This window comes from Pyxicephalus adspersus, chromosome 2, assembly GCF_032062135.1.
Source record: "Pyxicephalus adspersus chromosome 2, UCB_Pads_2.0, whole genome shotgun sequence".
In the NCBI taxonomy this organism is placed as follows: Eukaryota; Metazoa; Chordata; class Amphibia; order Anura; family Pyxicephalidae; genus Pyxicephalus; species Pyxicephalus adspersus.
In genome coordinates, this window is record NC_092859.1 from 148,165,792 (window position 1) to 148,185,595 (window position 19,804).

Genomic DNA, 19,804 nt, shown 5'->3' on the forward strand with positions numbered 1-19,804 from the left:
CAGGACTATGTAAATGTATCCGGGATAAAGAGTGATAAGGTGTTTTATAGAATTCCTGAGACACACGGCCATACATTACCTAAATTGGGTTCCATACTTTCATAAAGATCTTCATGGGTGTGGTTCCCACTATAGTCCAATGACCTTATGTCTTTGGTTTGATTTTACAATACAGTTCAAGTTTTTGTGTTTGCATGACCTTAAGTTAAGCTTCTTGGAGTCTAAAATAAAGGGAAAATAAATCTGTAATGGCTTGTAGATGTATTTAGTTAAATATGAAGATAGATGTAGACTGCTCTTATACAAAATAAGTTCAAGGCAAGGACAACCCCCACCTCTATGAAATGTATTATTAATATTATCATTATTATTTTTATTATTAGTATTATTATTATTAATATTAATAAACAGGATTTATATAGCGCCAACATAATATGCAGTGCTGTACATTAAATAGGGGTACTGTGGAAATGGAGCAAACTTGGCAGTTCTTACCCTTCTCCACTCTTATTTCCAGTTTTTGAGACAGGTGGTAAGGAATTGATTATAATCAACCCAACATGGACATAGACAGCAATAAAAGCTGGTTCTGAAAAACATGCAGTTAGCTAATTGGCTTCCCCCCATATTTGACCCTAGACTGTAATAATGACAGTTAACTAGGGATGAGCGAGCGAGTTTTTAAAACTCAATCTTGCAGCGAATTTGGCTTTTTTTGCTTACCGAAATTGTAAGCGAGAATGGCCCGTGTAAATTCGCTAATCGAGCGCCGGCTGCATTCATTGATCAACCCAGTGTGCGATCCCTGGCACTAGAGGTTAAATGGGTTGCAAGTTTCCCCAATCAAAACCTCTAGTGCTTTCTGATTGGCTGAGGAAAGCTTTCATCCCTACATATGACTATGGTAGGGACATTAGATTGTGAGCTCCTTTGAGGGACAGCTAGTGATTTGACTATGGACTTTCTAAAGCACTGTGTAATATGCCGGCATTCTACAAATAAAAGGTAATAATAATAGTAATAATATTAAGAAGCAGAAGAAGACTTCCCTACGCTGTTCAAAATCTAAAAACGGGTTTTGGGATTCATTCATACTTATTTGCTTTTAAATAAGATAATAGACCAGGTTGTCTTTACATTTTACAAATTTAGAATTGTCCTAGTCCATGCAATGATGAAATCGTATTACTTTTTACTGATGCACACGCCAAGCAAAGGAATTAACTTTAGACTGTGTGTTGTTATTGGATCTGCAAAAGGATTCTGTTAGTTAAATTGGAAAAGTGTTTTTGCCAAGCCAGAGGTGAAAAACCTTCCATAAAGCAAGTTCATAAAGCTAATGAAAATTCCTGTTGGCTTTGTAGGGACAGCTAAGTATCTCCATATTGGAGAAGAGATGGACGGAGTGGATATGCGAGCAGAAGTTGGTCTCCTGAGCAGGAATGTGGTTATTCTTGGAGAAATGGAGGAGTCTTGTTACAACAGCCCCGTGTGTAAATACTACAACTTTGATACATTTGGAGGTCACCTCAAGGTATGAGTTCATTCTTTTATAATGGGATAACTTACACATCAATTTTTAGAGAATAGTGGTTCACATTAAAAAACAAAGCATTAACCAATCAGATGTATGTTTTAGATTTGTGGCTTATTATTTTTTAAGATTTTTCTTGTTTGAGAATCAGTATTTTAAAAACCCAGGCCTTTTTTTCTTAACATTGATTCTGCGAGAGATTACAAGTGTGCTTTAAGCTGCATACACACGTGCAATAATTGTCGTTGGAAAGGATCTTTCACGATCCTTCCCAATGACTAAGGACTGTACAATGCATGAACGAATGCTGTGCATACATTGCCATTCTGCTCTTTGGAGAAGGGAAGGGGGGAACGACGGAGCGGCACCCTGCTGCGTGCTCTCCCTCTTTACTTCCATTTAAATCATTTGTCGTTCAAAGTCTGTGGATCCGCCAGGACGGTTGTTTGGATGATGAACGGCGGGCGCTATACACACGCCAGATTCGGCCCTGAGCTGATTATTGGACGAGAACCATTGCAAGTGTGTACGTAGCCTTAGGCTTGAGTAACATGGAGACCTTGCAACTGCTGAAGTTATTTGGCCTTCCTTCCCCCTTAACCCTTTCTAGCCCTACCTGTACATGGGTACTTAACCCTAGAAGTAAACATCCCAAAATGAAGGCTGTATTCATTCATTCAGTGGCAAGCACTTACCCCCTAGGTTTTGGAAAGCCTTTGCTGCTAGCTAGGGTAAAGGGATGGGCCGGCCGTCCATTGACTGCAACCATTTATGTGGCCTATGCATTAGGCAGATTGATAGAGGTAAATGGAGGTTTAGATACTTAAAAACCAAGTTTGCATATATAAACCTTACAAACATTAACACTGTAGTAACACCAGCAAGTCTGTAGCTCTCTACAAGTTTCCAGGCAAAATATGCCTCCTGTAGGAGGTTCACCAATATTTTCTTTAACAGCTGGATCATGTTTGTTTCATTTGGATCACTCTAAAGCAAACTAACTGTAAATTCTGTTTTCAGGTTGGACAAGGCTTCAAATCTGTTCATTTGGAAGGAATAGAGCTGAAACACATGGGACAGCAGACAATGGGGCATTACCCTATTCATTTCCATACTACTGGTGATGTGGATGAGAAGGGTGGATATTACCCACCCACCTACGTGAGGGACATATCAATTCACCATTCCTTCTCTCGCTGTGTCACTGTCCATGGCACCAATGGATTGCTGGTAGGAATCTTTAAAATTTTTAAACCTTGGCCTTAAGTGTATACACAGATAGATTTCCATCACCAAATCACTGCTAATAATCTGTTCCAGATTCCAGAGATACCGAATATGGTTGATTATCAGAGTCCTAATTATATTACAGTCCAAACTTTCAGATCTTTATTATTATAAATATATACCCACTTTGGCATTGGATAGCCCACAATAACCAAAGGTAGAAGTATTATTTAATAAAAACCTGCTATTATAATAATATAGAAGTTACCACTGCCTAATTTGTTTGGCTGTCGTGCATTGCTTTACTACTTAGCAAGTCACAGGCCAAATATGTAGCCGGTGAAGTCAGAACTCATGAGCTTTGTAGTTGTTCCAGCTCAGCACTATATCGTGTATTCAGTATGGAGAGAAAGACAGCTCTGGAGCTGCACTATTAAAACATAGTTGCCACTGGCACTTCAGATTGTTGTCTGCATTTTTAATAAAATCATGACATATCGTGCAGAAAAAATGATCCCATTCTACATATCGGGAGGAATATGATAAAAAAACTGAGGCATCATTTAACTTTTAGTATTAATTAACCCAATAGTTCTATAGTAAACCTGTTTCTAAACTAGGGGTTAGTTAAGTATAGACAATGTATTAATCCTGGTCATTTTTTGCCTAGGTGAAGGATGTGGTTGGCTATGACACCCTTGGTCACTGTTTTTTCACGGAGGATGGTCCCGAAGAACGCAATACATTTGACCACTGTCTAGGACTTCTTATCAAAGCAGGAACTTTACTACCATCTGACAGAGACAATAAAATGTGCAAAACCATTACTGAAGGCTCCTTCCCAGGATATGTGGCGAAACCCAGACAAGACTGCAAGTATGTACTAAGACTATATAAAACGTACACTGACAGTCAGTGGTGGTTATAGCCAACAGTGAGCCCCTGTGACAAAATGACTTGAACCATCTCCTGCTAAACTGACTTAGCGCCTTTATGGGGGTCCCTGATGGCTGAGGATGTTATGGGGCCCTCGTGCAACAAACTCACTTTGCACAACCCTATGTAAATCCCAAAAATGTAGTTGAACAGCAACAGAGTCTTTATAACTATGGCAATCCTTATGTCCATCCCAAAATATAGTTGTACAGCAACAGAGTCTTTATAGCCATGGCAAATATTTAGCGTATGCAAGCTTTTCTCATCAAGGATTCCCTTGCTAGAGGTTCCATGAGGAGTTAGCAGTTATGGACTGATCTCTTGCTTACACTCACTACCGGTGTCAGGGGCAAACTTTCCATTGACCCATCAACTGGTCACTATCATAATGTCTACCAATGTAAAGGGGTTCTACACTAATCACTAATCTAAAGAGGTATTTATCTACTGATCACCATTAGTGGCACTGCAATTTTCAATGTATCTCTTTTTTTGGCCGTTGTTATTACTTGCTTAATTTCACGATAATTACCAAAAATTATTTTGTTGTATAAAGCAGCATTAAAAATGATCTACCTTTGGATATCAGATAATTTAGTTACACCTAAATCTTTGCATTTTTGTATGAAACTTTTTTTTTACATAAAATCCAAGATCATCACCCATTCTCTATCTAATTTAAACTCTTGACTAAAGTTTGTCTACCCAACCATGATTCAAGCTCCCGAAAAAAATCATAATTGAATTATAGAATTGCAAATCACTTACATGGTTCCTCTGAGGTTTAAAAAGTTGAACATGAATACACAATTATTGCACATTAATATATTATACTATTACTGAGATTATTATATAATATAGTTTAGAAAAATAGATTGTTTCTCAAATTTCACCTTTCTATATTCAGGTGTTGTCTTGGATTATAAAAAATAGAATGAGATTGGAATTTTAATACAACTATTATTATTTTTTGGGGGGACATGGTTGACTAGACAAATTCTATATGGAGCTTGAGAATGGGTAGTAATCTAGGATTTAAATTTTTAACTTTGGAGTAACTCTGGTCTACCAATAGCTATAACAAAGCAGTTTTTGTTTTTTTGTTTTTTGGTAAGGCTTAGTCTACACGGACTGTTTCTCCAGCGTTTACCCTGAGGCTTTTAAAGCTCTTGTTTGAAATCCCGATGCATTATAATGGGTTAATCTACACCAGGACGTTTCCTTGAGGCACGTTTATGACATTTATCTTAAACATTGTTTGCCACGCATAAAAAATTAAAACGTTGGGTTAACGCTGGAAAACGCCCAAACACGCAGGAACATGTGGGTAAACACTTCCATTGATTTTAATGGGATGTTTTCCCACGGTTTCCCACGTTTTTGAACACATAATATGCAAATTAGTTAAAAACGCGATAGAAACACAGGGAAACATGAAAAAGGCAAGCTTTAAAATGCTAATAAAAGTGCATAAAACGCATATAAACGCAATATACGTTTGCATGCATTTTTAAAAAATGTCCATGTAGACCCAGCCTAACTTAGTTTTATACCTGTTGATCCTTTTGGAAGATCCTTGATCCTTGATTTTAGAATTAGAATTCAAATTAGATCCTTAGATTTTAGATTAGAAAAGCAGTGTGCCATTGCTGTAATAATCAAAGCATAAAAGCAGTGTTTCTTGAACTTTTTAATATTAGGGAACCCTTGTAAAAACTTTCAGGTCTTAGGGACCCCGGCTATGATTACTATATCCACAGATCACAGTACATGGTGAGTGGTGATTACTAGGAAAATTCCTCTTACATTGCCGGCCATTGGGAAGTCTACCAGCCTTAGCCACAGACTGCTTAGCCTTTGCCACAAATAGTCTAAAAGACCCGAGAGTCACAAGCTGCTCATTGCTCAAGGAAGCCTTAGCAAACTCAGGAGGAACCTTGGTGTTCCATGGAACCCTAAAGAAACACTGCAAGTAACAATGATGAGTAATTTGCTAGTACACAGGAGCAGATTATTATTCATAATTTCTATTTACCATAGAAAAGACTTTTTATCAAACAATATTTCTACTGATCACGCTACATCCTGTATAGATGTAATGTTATTTTTTCTTTATCTTTAGTGCTGTTTCTACGTTCTGGATAGCCAATCCCAACAACAACCTCATCAACTGCTCGGCTGCTGGCTCCGAAGTAAGTCCTTCAGTGACGGCCCTGGGATTTTTTTTTCCTTTTTTATTATTGTCTGCCCACTTTAACAATACAAAAGGATACAAAGGTTCCACTCCCAAAGTACATTTAAAGCTGCAATAAATTATTGGCCCATCTGGAAGAGTTTATAAGTTACCTTACATTTGGAATCCAGTACAAACTCGTGCTGAGCTTTGTTCACTGAAGCCTGTTAAATAATTAGAGGCTCCATTAAACTTACTAATTCTCACCTTGATATTCTTGCCAGGGCAGATTTATTTTATGACCATTGAGAAGATATAAATGCCTCACAAAGATCTAAAAGACATAAAAATTGAAATATCAGAGAAGTCATAATCCAGCACATTCTTTAAAACATTAAATAATCACTGCAGAAAAATCTTAGTGGAACGTCTAGTGTGGTTTCCTCATATGGCAAATGATAGGTTCAATCATTTAACTGAGGTAAAAAATAATACCGAGAAGAAATGTTTTATATTGTTGGTTTGAAGAATAACATGATCCCGTATTTAAAGGGATTTGTTTGAAGAGTACTTGAAATTTTGATTTATTTTTCCCAGGAAACCGGATTTTGGTTCATCTTTCACCATGTGCCGACAGGACCCTCTGAGGGATTGTACGCCCCGGGACGTACTGAGCACACTCCCTTGGGAACATTCCACAATAATCGAGCACACTCCAACTACAGGGTGGGTTTGGCTTCACAAATATTTCATATTAAATGCCTTCTGAAATATAAATCTTAACTGTGTTCAGTGAATGGAAAGTGACTGTCTGCTTCTGTGTCTCCCCAAAGGCCCTTTGATAAAAAAAATAAAGATCAGAAACATATTTTCCACATTTTATTCTTTCCTTTTTCAATTGCCACATTGATGACACCATATTTATAACAGATTTTGTTCCCCGGTGGTCAGGAGTTTAAAAGCAGATAACAGAGGAACCGTAATACTTTTTAAGATGTGATCAGAACTTCCTGTGGACCATTGACGTTTTTGTGGTTAGTGGCGATCTATAGCAAAAGTAGGAAACACCATTGGCCTTTATTATTTCCTATGGAATTGGCCACTATCAAAGATTCCATAACTGGCAATTAATAAATGTGGAAATGGCACAAAAATGCTGTTAAACTTTTATGTTAAAATAGCATGGATTTCCTTTTGTGTCACAAATAAATTTATGGTTTATAGTTTTTGAAAAAAGGCTTTTAAAGTCCCACTATTCAACCAGCTGGTTTTCAAATGTTTTCTAAAATGGCAGTTAGTGAAAAGTGGTGATCTTACTGAAAATGGAGTCTTTACATCTGATTGATTGACTGAACAGGTAGTTAGCTCACACCCTCTGAATAGGCCCTATAATGTTTAGGCCATGCCTCCCATGATGCTATATCTTCCTTATCTATTAGTGTAATCACACATAAAGATTATAACTAAACTATTGCCACATTATAAGGGATAATATAGGATAGTACTAAGGAAAGGCTGTGTATACATGTCCAATCATTGTCATTTAAAATCTGATATGTGTGGTGTACAGGTGTCCCCCGATGCCATTCATCTATCCATCCTGGCACATTAATGAATGATAAATCTCTCCTATGGAGGAGAACAAAGCAAAGTGTCGCTTGCCTATCATCCTCCTTCCCCTCTTCATAGAATAGAATATCGCTGTGTGTACTTGTTCGATCATCTGTCACTGGAATAGGTCATGAAAGACCAGCAACAGTGATCTTACATGTGTACACAAGTATGAAAAAAAAATTACCTGTTCACCAAATGATGGCTTTTTAACCAATAATGAGTACTAAAATTGAATTGCTAATATTTCAAAAATAGGAGAAGGCATCAAAAGAGACGTATTTGCTTGATACTTACGTATTTGTTTATTTGAGACGAATAAAATAGCAAAACAAAAGTATTTGGTAAGAAAAAAAAGAGCAAGATGATACTTGGTGGGAAACTCCTTAATGTCCGGGGGCTCAGCACCCGATTTTAATCTTGCATTTGATTTGTTTGAACAGGCTGGAATGATGATTGACAATGGAGTGAAAACCACGGAAGCCAATAATAAGGACAAGAGGCCAATCCTTACGTTGATTGGAGCACGGTAAACAAAATTATGTGTTTGTATAAAAAGCTCAAACTGACCAAAAATAGTCAGCAGTTGTCAACATTTCCCTCAGACCCCAACATGTGTCGTAGTTACTGGCATTTACCATTGTAAACTGTATAGAAAGCCAATCTTTTTTTAGTTTTGGGGTAGAAAAAGGTTAACATCCCAGTCAATTTTTTTATTGCTGTCTGTGTCCTGGTAAAGAGATTTCCTTCCAATTACTCTTCCAGAGGCACAACAGAAACACAGGAAATCTCTTTAACATGACCCCTCCTGTTGAAGGAAAAAAGTGTCTCCATTGGAAGAATTGCCCATGCTACCGATTCCAAAGACAACTGTAAAACTTGGGGTTTCTTCCCACTTTCTGTCTTGTTGAAAGTGGACACCAGGAAAAATGGAGAAAGTAAATCTCCCCAGCTAACACAGAAACACCAGTAAAGAAATAGTGGGTTCTGACCCTTTAAGAAAAAAAAAAATGGATACAACATGGTGGGCTCTGACCCTTTAAACTAAACCAAAAAAAGTATTAGCTTTTTGTACATTTTAGTAGTAGGCTGGAAGAGGAATGTACTATTGTACACTGTAAAAATGAACCTGTACCCAGTTCATGCACAATAAAGTATTCTGAACAAGCAGTAAAACACTTTCCAACAAGTGATTATTAAACTCTGTATCTAAATGCATTGGAGAGAAATTAATTTTCAAAGTTTCAAAGTTAACAATGATTTGTGAAAATGCAATCTTCAGTGTTTGAAAAGTGTTAAAAGTCCCATGAATGCCCCAAAATTATTTTAAAATGCCTAGAAACTCTCCAAATTACCCCACTCAAATGAATGTTGCATGTATATGCATTTGGGGGCATTTATGGGTGTTTTGGTGGCATTTTGGGGCATTTCTTGGTGTTTTTCCTATTCTACCTCGTTTCTGCAGCATAACTTTGTTTAAAATGCCTTTACAAACACTTAATAAATCATACAAAAGCTGCTTGGGCATTTATAGGTGTTTAAAATAAGGTCAGCAGAGACTAAGATGTCACCATTAACTTTGTTTAGCTTTGGACAGATAGATAAATAGATTATTAGAAATTAAGGGACTTGCAAAAAACCCACAAAGTAGCTGCCTATAAAGTACTGCTTGCACGATATCATCACAAAATCCGTCTGGTTTCTTGGTTTGAACTACAACAATAAAATTTTATTAAAAATACATGAATCATTTCAGATCCTGCATGCTATGACTTTTCCCTCGAGCCTAAAATCTGTTTTTGCTATTTCCAACTCCTCAACAGGTACGGGCCACATCAGGATTCTGATCCCTTCAAGCCAAGAGTACCTGCTATAATCCAACATTTTATTGCTTACAAGAACCAGGACCATGGAGCCTGGCTGCGGGGAGGAGATGTGTGGTTGGACAACTGCCAGTAAGTTTAGAATTTTTACAGGCTGTGATATGAAGCCTCGTGTTTATAGCCCAAGTATTTCAGATAATCAACTACCATAACCAATGGCAGATGGCATTTTCCAAAGAAGCAAATAATATGACGGCTGAACTTTTTTGATATATTCCTATTGCTTTAATTATATTTACAAATCACCCAAAGGAAGATAACATCATTCACAATGAATAAAGGATATATAATTTAATAAGGCTCTGGTTAGTTGATGAGATCATATTTGCAGCTTGGCTACTGTAAGGAAATATTTCTTTACTTGGAATGCTTTGGAGTAACTTACAGTAAAGTTCTAGGCTGATTCTGTTTTAAAAAGTCTTTCCACCTCTAGAGATGTATTACATAAAACTGTGAAAGGAGCAATTATTTTTTATTTCTTGGTAGAACTACAATTCCGTACCGTTGTGAGGTCCTAGTGCAGAAGTATATAATCTACGAGTCTACAGCAAGCTTTTCTGTTTTATTAAAGAGACAGAAAAATGTAAGCTGCCACCAGTGGTGGATGTAGAGAACAGGGGGCCCCTGTGCAGACCAAAATTAGGACCCCCTTGCCCAACTGGCTTGGGGGTCTTGTGGGGTCCCTGTTGCCCCAGGAGGGTCTGGATCCTTCCTGCAGCGTACTTTTCACCTCCCAATGTCTGACCCTGGCTACAAGCTTATTTTTTTCAGGATTCACTGTCTTTTAGGTCAGAACAAGCCACAAGTGCTGGAACACCCTATACACACTTGCTTGTGTAGGACAGTGGTTGAACTTGTAAAACAAAGATGGTAGTAGCACCCTTTGATAATGGACCGCCACAACAAGTCAGGAATGGCAAAGTCCATATATCTGCCCCAATAGGGTCTTTTTAGGAGCCCTAAGGCGCTTAGAATTTAGGAGCCTGTCCTCAGTTTTTAAAAGATTTATTCTTCTGGCAAATGCCAAGACTGCCACATCAAACCAGTAACTTGGCTTCCTTCATATTGGTTTTCATCTTATACTAATGTATTTTTTTTTCCTACAGATTTTCTGATAATGGTATCAGCTTAACACTAGCAAGGTAGGCATCCTATTATCCTACTGTGATGATTTATCCATAAATATATTATAGTTTCCTAATTACAATATTCATTTTTCTAGTGGAGGGACCTTCCCAGATGATGATGGATCCAAACAGGAAATTAAAAATAGCTTATTTGTTGGGGAGAGCAACAATGTAGGCACAGAAATGTCGGACAACCTCATATGGGGTCCTGGAGGCCTCGATCATAGTGGAAGGACATTACCTAGAGGAGTGTAAGTGCTAAAATATTATATTGTTTGTGATTCAGTAGCAACAGATGATTAATTAATTAAATAATTTTAAATATTTATTAATAAATTATTAATTTAAAGTTTAATAATAACAGATGATTATTATTGTTGTTATCTGTATTTAGGAATTTTCCTATTCGTGGTATTCAAATCTACGATGGACCAATCAATGTAGAAAACTGCACATTTCGCAAATATGTTTCCTTGGAGGGCAGACACACCAGCGCAATTGGTTTCCGCCTGAACAACTCCTGGCAAAGCTGTCCCAACAACAATGTCACTAAAATCACATTTGAAGACGTGCCTGTAAGTTTCTGTTCCCATAGGACACAACTATTTTCTAACTTACATTTAGTATATTGTGATTTTCCATACAGGTTTAACTATGGTTGTACAATAGTACAAGGACTATAGCATATAGAATTGTAGTCAGCACCTTAAGGTACCTTCAAGCCTCCGTCTCCATCCATTTTTTTCAATACCTTGACCCGGTGTTATGTATTCCCTTGTAGTAGCCCAAGTGACATCATTACAGGGGCTGTAAAAGATCTTTGGGAGCCAGGAGGAGGAGTCCTATGTCTCTGCCAGTCTTTGTTACTCGTTAACAATCAAAGGCAAGGGATATGTCAGTGCAGGGAAGACAGGGACAGATCTCTTTATTCCTCTCACAGCACGGTCACACTTTTTTATTTCTAAAGACTCTAATACACTTCAGCCACACTGTACAATATAATGTGCAGAAAACCCTTTATCTCCCTCATTTACTGAAATCAGCTCAATCCTCTCTCCTGTAAACTCTAAACCTTGGGCAATACTTGCTCCATACCTCCCTCCTCTAAGCTGATCTTCTAATAGGTATTCCTCTACTTTGTTATCAGTTCTCCTCCGCCACTGCAGACAGCACAATAAATCACAAACCTCAGCTTCTTTATATTGTGTCTTGTGCCTAGGGGCTGCTATGAGCAGAGCAAGCAGATAAAGGTAGGAAAGGAAGAAATAAAAACCCTATTATCTAAATATATTACCTAAACATAAATCTGATCTACTAAACTCTGTAAATCATGTTTTTTCATCAAGCTTTTCATCATGGGTGTACCTAGCACTCAGAATAATTTATTTGGTCCCTATCAATGGCAGACTACAAGATATCCCTATTTATACTATGTGAATATTGCTAATCAGAGCTTGCAACCCTAATTACACCGAGTTTACACTCCCTTACCTTATCTATAGGGATCGTATATATACCCCTTAATACTGATAAATGGCAGTGCACAGTCTCCTGGTGCTGAGAGCTTTCTTCTTAGGTACTGCTTAGCTCAACATGGGTTGTGTACCAACATGGAATCAGCTAAAACTAAGCTAATGAAGATAAATAGATCTATAACTGATCAATGTGCAGAAAAGTTGACTGTAGTTATCAAGTCTTGAAGGAGTGAATGTTCGTTTTTATGGAGTAATTGATTGTAGTAACAAAAAAAAATGTCTTTTTTTACAATTCAATTTTTAGATTTGAACCAATACCCCCAAGTCCCCATAGAACCTGCCTATGGCTCTAGTTATGACCTTGTCACCTTTGCAGCCCTCATTCTATATCATTACCCTAATATATTTGTTGGCACTTTATTATATATTACTATACAAAAAGTGCAGAGGCTAAGGCTTGTTATTCGCTATTTGCTGCTATTTTTTCAGGTTATAAATGTGTTACTGCTGTGACTGATGGAGCCAAATGACAAGGAAATATTTATTTAAAAGAGATTGCTATTGCAGCCAGATCTTTCGGCCAAGTCGGAATGATATTACACAAGTGGGGCCTCTGTCTGATGACATGTCAGGGAATACTAGACACTGCCACTGAAATCCATCGTGTACTCTACATCCAAAGCTCATTTATCATTGCTGATGCAATTCTGAGCATGAATGATTGCTTAATCTTCAACGTTGAGTTTTTCTATTGTTAACTTTGTCACAGACACTCTGACCAAGAATATCTTCATTTCTGATTTGATAAATAAGTCCGCCTGGGAATGTATGTGGTTGTGTAATTTTTTTTAACATTCTTTTTTAAAATTTTTCATACATTACAAACTGATATGGGTATCAACATATTCCAACAGGTTTGTAATAACATTATCAAGGGGTGACATAAAAATCTAAACCAAAGCACGTAAAGGTGTAATTTTGAGGTTCTCTAATTACATTCTTTAAGTTATGGGGTCCTCTACTATTTTACAAAATGTTACCAGGCTTTAATTGCTAGAAACAGCTGCAGAATAAATAGGTAATGCAAATGAAAGACATATACAGGAGGCCCCTGCCCAGAAGAGCTTACAATCTAAGAGAATCAGTAGAATCAAAAACATTATTCAGTTAATCAAAAAGCAAAATACATTCCAGGTGTATCAAACCAAAGATGTTAAAGCCTTACAGTTACATAATAGAGTCAGTTGATCAAGTCATTTATAGTATAGTATTTATAGTATATTTATTTATAGTATTTATAGTATAGCATGCTATGGAGAAGGACCCTCGCTCTCTGAGTGGAAGCAATGGTCTCTCTACAGAGGTCTGACATACCCCCTGCTGAATGCAGGTCTCTTGTATATCCATGTGATCCCATACAAAATGTTTGCTTGTGATATTCTCTAGGTTTCCATACAAGGCAGAATAAGTTAAGTTCATGGTTTAGGTACCACTGATACTTCAAAAATCGTGACGTGTAGTTAAATGTTACCAAGACACTTTTTTTGCAAAGCCTTACAATATTTGATTTGCTAGAGCTAAGGGTTTCAAAATGTGTAACTTCAAAATATCCCATCATTTTAGATGTCCTCCAGAGTTTTCTTCGGTGAACCTGGACCATGGTTCAATCAAATGAACATGGATGGAGACAAGACCACAGTTTTTCACGATGTGGACGGCTCAGTGTCAGAGTATCCAGGGGCATTTTTGGTGAAGGATGATAACTGGCTGCTGAAAAATCCTGGCTGTTTGGATGTCCCAGACTGGAAGGGAGCTATATGCAGTGGAAACTATGCACAAGTAAGTGCCACGAATGTCCACATTGATTTACTTATTATTATTTGTATTTATATAGAGCCGCCATATTACGCAGCACTGTCCAAAGTCTATAGCCATGGTACTAACTGTCCCTCAAAGGGGTTCACAATCTAATATCCCTACCATAACAAAGTCTAATGCCAATTTGGGAGAGGCCATTTGGAATATGGAAGGAAACTGTAGTACACGGAGAAACCCTAAGCAAAAACTGGGGAAAACAAGCAAACCCCTGGCCGAGATTCAAACCTAAAACCTAGCGCTGCAATGGCCACTGTTCTGCACTACCTGAATAACACAGTGCAACCAATAATAATGAATATGGAAATGTTTTATTTCTGGTGTTTAAAAATTAATAGCATTTAAAAGCACATTTTCCCTTATGAACTCACATATTGAGATGGAATAAAGTTTGTGTATTGGAGAGAATTATAGCTTGCAAGGCAAACTGATATTTCTTGATGTCTATATGTGAATGCCTAATTAGTAGATATACCCCTTAATTGATAAGGTTTGTAAACATATGCAGGTAGTCCCTGGGTTACATACAAGATAGGGACTGTAGGTTTGTTCTTAAGTTGAATTTGTATGTAAGTCGGAACAGGTACATTATTTTAATAAATGCAATTAGGACAGATGTTTGCCTCAACATATTATTAGACAGCATGGTGTCAGTTACTGTATAAAATCCTCACTGTGAGCTAATCACAAACAAAACTAAAAAATGAAAAACTTCATGGAGTCTAGACATTTATTAACTTCTGGAGCAAGCTGTGCTTTGATATGCAAACAGAAACAGCTGCAGAGTTTGCCTTGGTCATTAAAGTGTTACAAGATGTTACAGATCAGCTCAGCTCTTAAGATCACTCACAACCTCAGCTGTGTTTAGCAAAAGATTTCTTCTGCAAGTCATGCAAACCGGTTCCTCCCCCCTTCAAGCCTCCATCCTGCACACAAGAAAGCAGGGAATCCCCCCTGTTCGTATCTAGGAGTCGTCCGTATGTTGGATGTCTTTAACTCAGCGACTAACTGTAGCGTGGGAATAGTCAATAGCCACATCATGCTTTGTTGGCCTTAAATGTGAGTTATTCATAACAGCAGTTGCCGCTGATTTGCGTCAGGTACAGATTCCTAATGATTTTTGACTCCTTGCAGATTTACATCCAGGCTCGTAGACCAGCTGATGCCGGAATGAGGATCATTAAAGATGAGTATCCTGAACATCCATTATACTTAGAAGGAGCCTTGGGAAAAACGAATCACTATCAACAATACCAGCCAGTTATTACCTTGCAAAAAGGTTACACAGTGCATTGGGATAAGCCCGCCCCTGAGGAGCTGACTGTTTGGCTTATTAACTTCCAAAGGTAAGTCATGCTTGTGTCTTGAAATGAGTTGGTCTTAGAAGCTCATTATCTAGGATAAGCCTAGGGGCCTAAATATGGTAACATCTGTCTAACAGTCCCAATTTAAAAAGTAGGACAAATGGAGTTCATGATATAACATGCCCTCATTAAAGTAGCACGAAACCATTCCCTTCTGAGCTGTTATGGCTATTTCTCTAATATACTGTTCTCTGGAGACTGTTAGGCTCAGTACAGACCTCTTTTGCCAACAGTCCATTAATCACCGGTTAATGTTTCTACTTTGCAAATAATACATGAAATAAAACTCGAAAGATAAAATATCTAACCCGAAATGCTCTTTTTGGTGTTTTTATTTGTATTCCCGGCACTATAAAACGATTTCCTTGGGTTAATTGAAATGTTTTTGCTAGAACTCCTTGCAATATGCTTTGAGCCAGGAAAAAATAGCCATCTCAGAATGTAATATTTTTCTTGGCCACTTGATTCCTTAGGAAATTTGATGTCAAGTTCCTCTTACTTGTGGTAACACATGATTCTCCTATTTTAGGAATGACTGGATTCAAATAGGATTTTGTTATCCTAAAGGGACGACATTTTCCATCCTCTCAGACATTCACAATCGGCTTACGAAGCAAACATACAAGACAGGAACCTTTGTACGAACCTTCCAAATGGACAAAGTGCAGCAAGGTTACCCCGGCAGGGGATATTATTACTGGGACGAGGAAGCTGGGTATGTGGTCTTACACAAGATGGACAAACAATGCTAAAGCAACAATACAGTCAGGCCTAATGCAGCGTTTGCAAATATGAATGAATAGAAAAACCACAAACTTTTGTTAAACTTTCCTCTGTCTACTCTTATACAGAATGTGTCAAACATAGTTCAAATCAAATTCTTAGAGATAGAATTTGCAAATAAAAAGATTTTATTTCTTTTATTATAACCCCTCCCTAAATATTATTTAGTTTCGTATAATGCATAAAAACATTCTGCAAAGAAGTAAATTGAGAACGGCTCTATGAGGTTCAATTACTAAGGATTTAGGAATGTTCACCCAATACATACTTTGAAAATTCAGTTTAGTTATCCAATAGGGTGATAAAAAATGACCTCTTAGTTGATTTATTTGCACGTGATTGGATAAATAAAGTGAATATATGCAATGTGCAGCACAATGGCTCAGTGTTTAGCACTTTGGCCATTGGAGTGCTAGATTTCAGGTTTGAATCTTAGCCAGGACGCTGTCTATGTGGGGTTTGCATGTTTTCCCTGTGTTTTCATTTGTTTCCTGCGTGTACTCACATTCCCAAAACATGCAGTTAGGTTAATTGGCTTCCCCCAAAAATTGACCTTAGACTGTATAATGTCATATGACTATGGTAGGTACATTAGATTGTGAGCCCCTTTGAGGGTCAGTTAGTGATATGACTATGGACTTTGTAAAGTGCTGCCTAATATGTTGGCACTATATAAATACTGAATAATAATATTGTATACAAAATCTATTGCAGCCTTTATAAAACCCCTGACGGACCCTTAAATGTATATTTATGTCATATAGAACTACTAAAATCTACTTTTTTAGTACCTACCTACTAAAACCAATTTTTGTGGGGTTAGTTGGGGAAAAGCCTTTTATATTGGTGCCCAGTGGAAAGAATGTCCCTCTTGAAGTTGTTGCTAAAATGCCACCCTTATAGACATCCTTATAGAGATCCCAGGACTATCCAGGAGTCATCAAGTATAAGGTTAATCAGTCACAGTTTGAGGAACCCCAGCAACCTGTGGATGAACCTTGAGGTTCCACAGAACCCTAGTTGAGAATTACTTTCCTATTGGAGCTGATTTATTAAAGTTCTCCAAGGCTGGAGAGAATACACTTTCATCAGTGAAGCTGGCTGATCCTGCAAACCTGGACTGGATCTGGTCCAGGATTGAAAACATTTGCTAACAAATAGCAAATTACTTTTAGTAAATCCATTCCAGGTTTGCTGGATCACCCAGCTTCACTGATGAAAGTGTATCCTCTCCAGCCTTGGAGACCTTTAATAAATTAGGCCTAATATGTAAAACCAGAACCATAATGGTGACAACGGTGAGAGATGCATATGCGATGTGCATTGGTATAGACATTGTCCCCTTAAGAAGGGAGTGTTGCAGGGTTTCAATGCAGGAGAACAACTGGGAGGCAGGGACAGTTTCACCAAATAATAATTTAGGGAAACCTGCAGATTTTACAATATTTAAAAGGTTTTCACATGTTACAGTTCATATAGGACTTTAGCTATTAGGTTTATATAATTTAATATATATAATATAATTAATATATAGTATATATAAGTACACAAAGTAAAAGTAAAAACACGTATAAGTAAAAAAAACACAACAAATAAGTAGTAGACTGCAAAGGCAGACATCATTTTTAATTTTAGGAACATTCCACTGCATGCTAATGTAACTCATTATACTGTATGCATGCGGAAGCCTTTGGTACAATTGTCTCATGTTGTAAATTCACATATTTTGTAGGTTGCTGTTCCTAATGTTGAAAGGCCAGAATGAAAAGGACAAACTTGCATTCTGCTCAGTGAAAGGCTGCGAAAGAGTGAAGATCAAAGCCGAAATTCCCAAAGGTTCCGGTGTCAGCAACTGCCAGGCTTCAGCCTACCCCAAATATTCCCAAATGCCCATAGTGGACCTGCCTCTGCCAAAGAAGCTGCATGGGAATCATTTGGTAAGTTGACCCTGTTTAAGTTTTATGAGAGGTGGGGTGCGGCCTCTATATTTTGTGGTGATACTGTCTAAGGAATTTAGGGAAATCATAAAATTTAAGCTTTGTGTGCAGGAAAGGTTTTCAAAAATGTTGTTAAACTTTTTTTTTTAACATGAACATTTTTATGGCCTATTCACAGAGGAATACACATATTACAAATAGCTTATATTGGCTTTTAGTTGTTTAGTTTTTAATAAATAGTATGTATGGCTAGTTAGGTTGTCCTTCCAAAGACAAATGGAATTAAGTTTGTTCTAAAAGGGAAATAGGTAGATTTGTTGACAAATTTACCAGGATGTTGGCATTAACTGTAAGTAAAACATTGTAAATGTTTTCTATATTTTATTTCTTTCCACTTAACATAGGCATATTACAGATTTTAGTAGACTGGTGGTTTGAACCCACTTAGGTTTTTATTTGTTCCCCATTGTTAACAGAACATTAAAGCAGGCGTAAACTCAAAACTTTTATTTTACATAAAAGAGTAGTCAGCCCTTTAATTTAAAATAAAAATTTTATAATTTTTCAAGTGCAACACCCTTTTTTTAAAAGGGCCTTCAAGACAGAACAGGAGCGCAAAGCCTCCTGGAATACTTACGTCACGCATTCCAGGAGGCTCTTGATCTCGGGCATGCACAGAAGGAGCCCTTTCATTATTGAAAAAAAATTGCTGATCTCACGCATGCGCATAAGATCGGCAATCTTTTTCCCCCATCTACGTCACCCGATCTCACGTCTGCGCAGTGCGAGATTGGGTGACCAGGACGAAGAACCCAGAAGAAGAGAAAAGAAGATGTCGGAGCCTGGTGCTTCCTCTGCACTGGGCCGAAGACAGATACCGGGACGGCGCGGGACCCAAACGAAGAAACCTTAAGGCTAAAGTTTTTTTTTTTGTTTTGTTTTGCATTTAGTTCCACTTCAAATGAAAGTAATTTTGTTCACCTTTTCTTTTTCTAATTCCAAGTTATACTCTAATTGCTTAGAATCTAATTGCAACTGGAATCACATATAGCACAACTTATACACTTGAATTTTTCACAGATGATTGTCATGGAAAGTGGCAATAATCTGCAAACGCTGGGGTGGAGGGGTTTAGGGCCACATCCTCCTTGCTTAGGTGCTGAGGGCTATATCGCCCTTGCCTGGGTATAGAATGAGTAGTAAAAGGAAGCAATCCACAATAAAGGTAACTACTTTAAACAATTATAAAACAATTATATAAGAGTAAGGAAGAAGGAAACAAATGGCAGGTCACGTTTTAGCTATATGGTTCACTTTAAATTGGAGCCTCCTGAAATTTTATACATGAATTTTGACTGCCTCATTGTTTACTGGTTTAAAAAATCACCTTAAAGCCAACTATTGGTTGAATCAGAAAATCTAAAATTAGAAAAAGATATATGAAAAAATACTTTATTCCATAGAGAGCACACAATAGGAAAATAAAGGGTTGGAGTAGTCATGATTGGGTGTCTGATTCTATAAGTCATTGCCAATGTTCTCCTCCAGCCACCCCTCATCTCAGTCTACCCTAGCATTTACAGTGATATATTATAATCCAAGTTCCAATACTCAAATTGTTTTTCTTTTTCAGAAGACAAAGGATCACTTACTGGAGATCAAAGTAGAGTCTTACAACACCAGATACTTCCATCTGAAGGATGACTTTGCATACATAGAAGTAAGAAGCCTCAGTATTCATATTATTTATATAAAAGCTTAAAATGTACTAATATAGGAGTCGTACTTATACCTGGCATCCTGCTCTTAACCATAAATCTGTCTACAAATGATCTAGACATTCCAAATGAGTTGTCGGATCTGACCATACAAGATTAGC

The 19,804-nt window shown here is 37.4% G+C and overlaps 1 protein-coding gene across 4 annotated transcripts in view; it reads left to right on the forward strand.

Annotated features, from left to right (window-relative positions):
• CEMIP (cell migration inducing hyaluronidase 1) overlaps nt 1-19,804 on the forward strand; it is a 126,981-nt gene that overhangs the window by 101,972 nt on the left and 5,205 nt on the right. For 3 of the 4 annotated variants that reach the window (XM_072402730.1, XM_072402732.1, XM_072402731.1), the window contains 15 exons: nt 1,365-1,534; nt 2,555-2,764; nt 3,432-3,637; nt 5,820-5,889; nt 6,468-6,596; nt 7,925-8,010; nt 9,305-9,436; nt 10,471-10,506; nt 10,587-10,742; nt 10,886-11,066; nt 13,590-13,805; nt 14,976-15,187; nt 15,735-15,920; nt 17,721-17,925; nt 19,559-19,645. In XM_072402730.1, coding sequence (XP_072258831.1) covers nt 1,365-1,534; nt 2,555-2,764; nt 3,432-3,637; nt 5,820-5,889; nt 6,468-6,596; nt 7,925-8,010; nt 9,305-9,436; nt 10,471-10,506; nt 10,587-10,742; nt 10,886-11,066; nt 13,590-13,805; nt 14,976-15,187; nt 15,735-15,920; nt 17,721-17,925; nt 19,559-19,645 — 2,282 coding nt within the window. The remainder of the gene's footprint in view (nt 1-1,364; nt 1,535-2,554; nt 2,765-3,431; nt 3,638-5,819; nt 5,890-6,467; nt 6,597-7,924; nt 8,011-9,304; nt 9,437-10,470; nt 10,507-10,586; nt 10,743-10,885; nt 11,067-13,589; nt 13,806-14,975; nt 15,188-15,734; nt 15,921-17,720; nt 17,926-19,558; nt 19,646-19,804) is intronic. The other variant, XM_072402733.1, reaches the window with a different exon arrangement.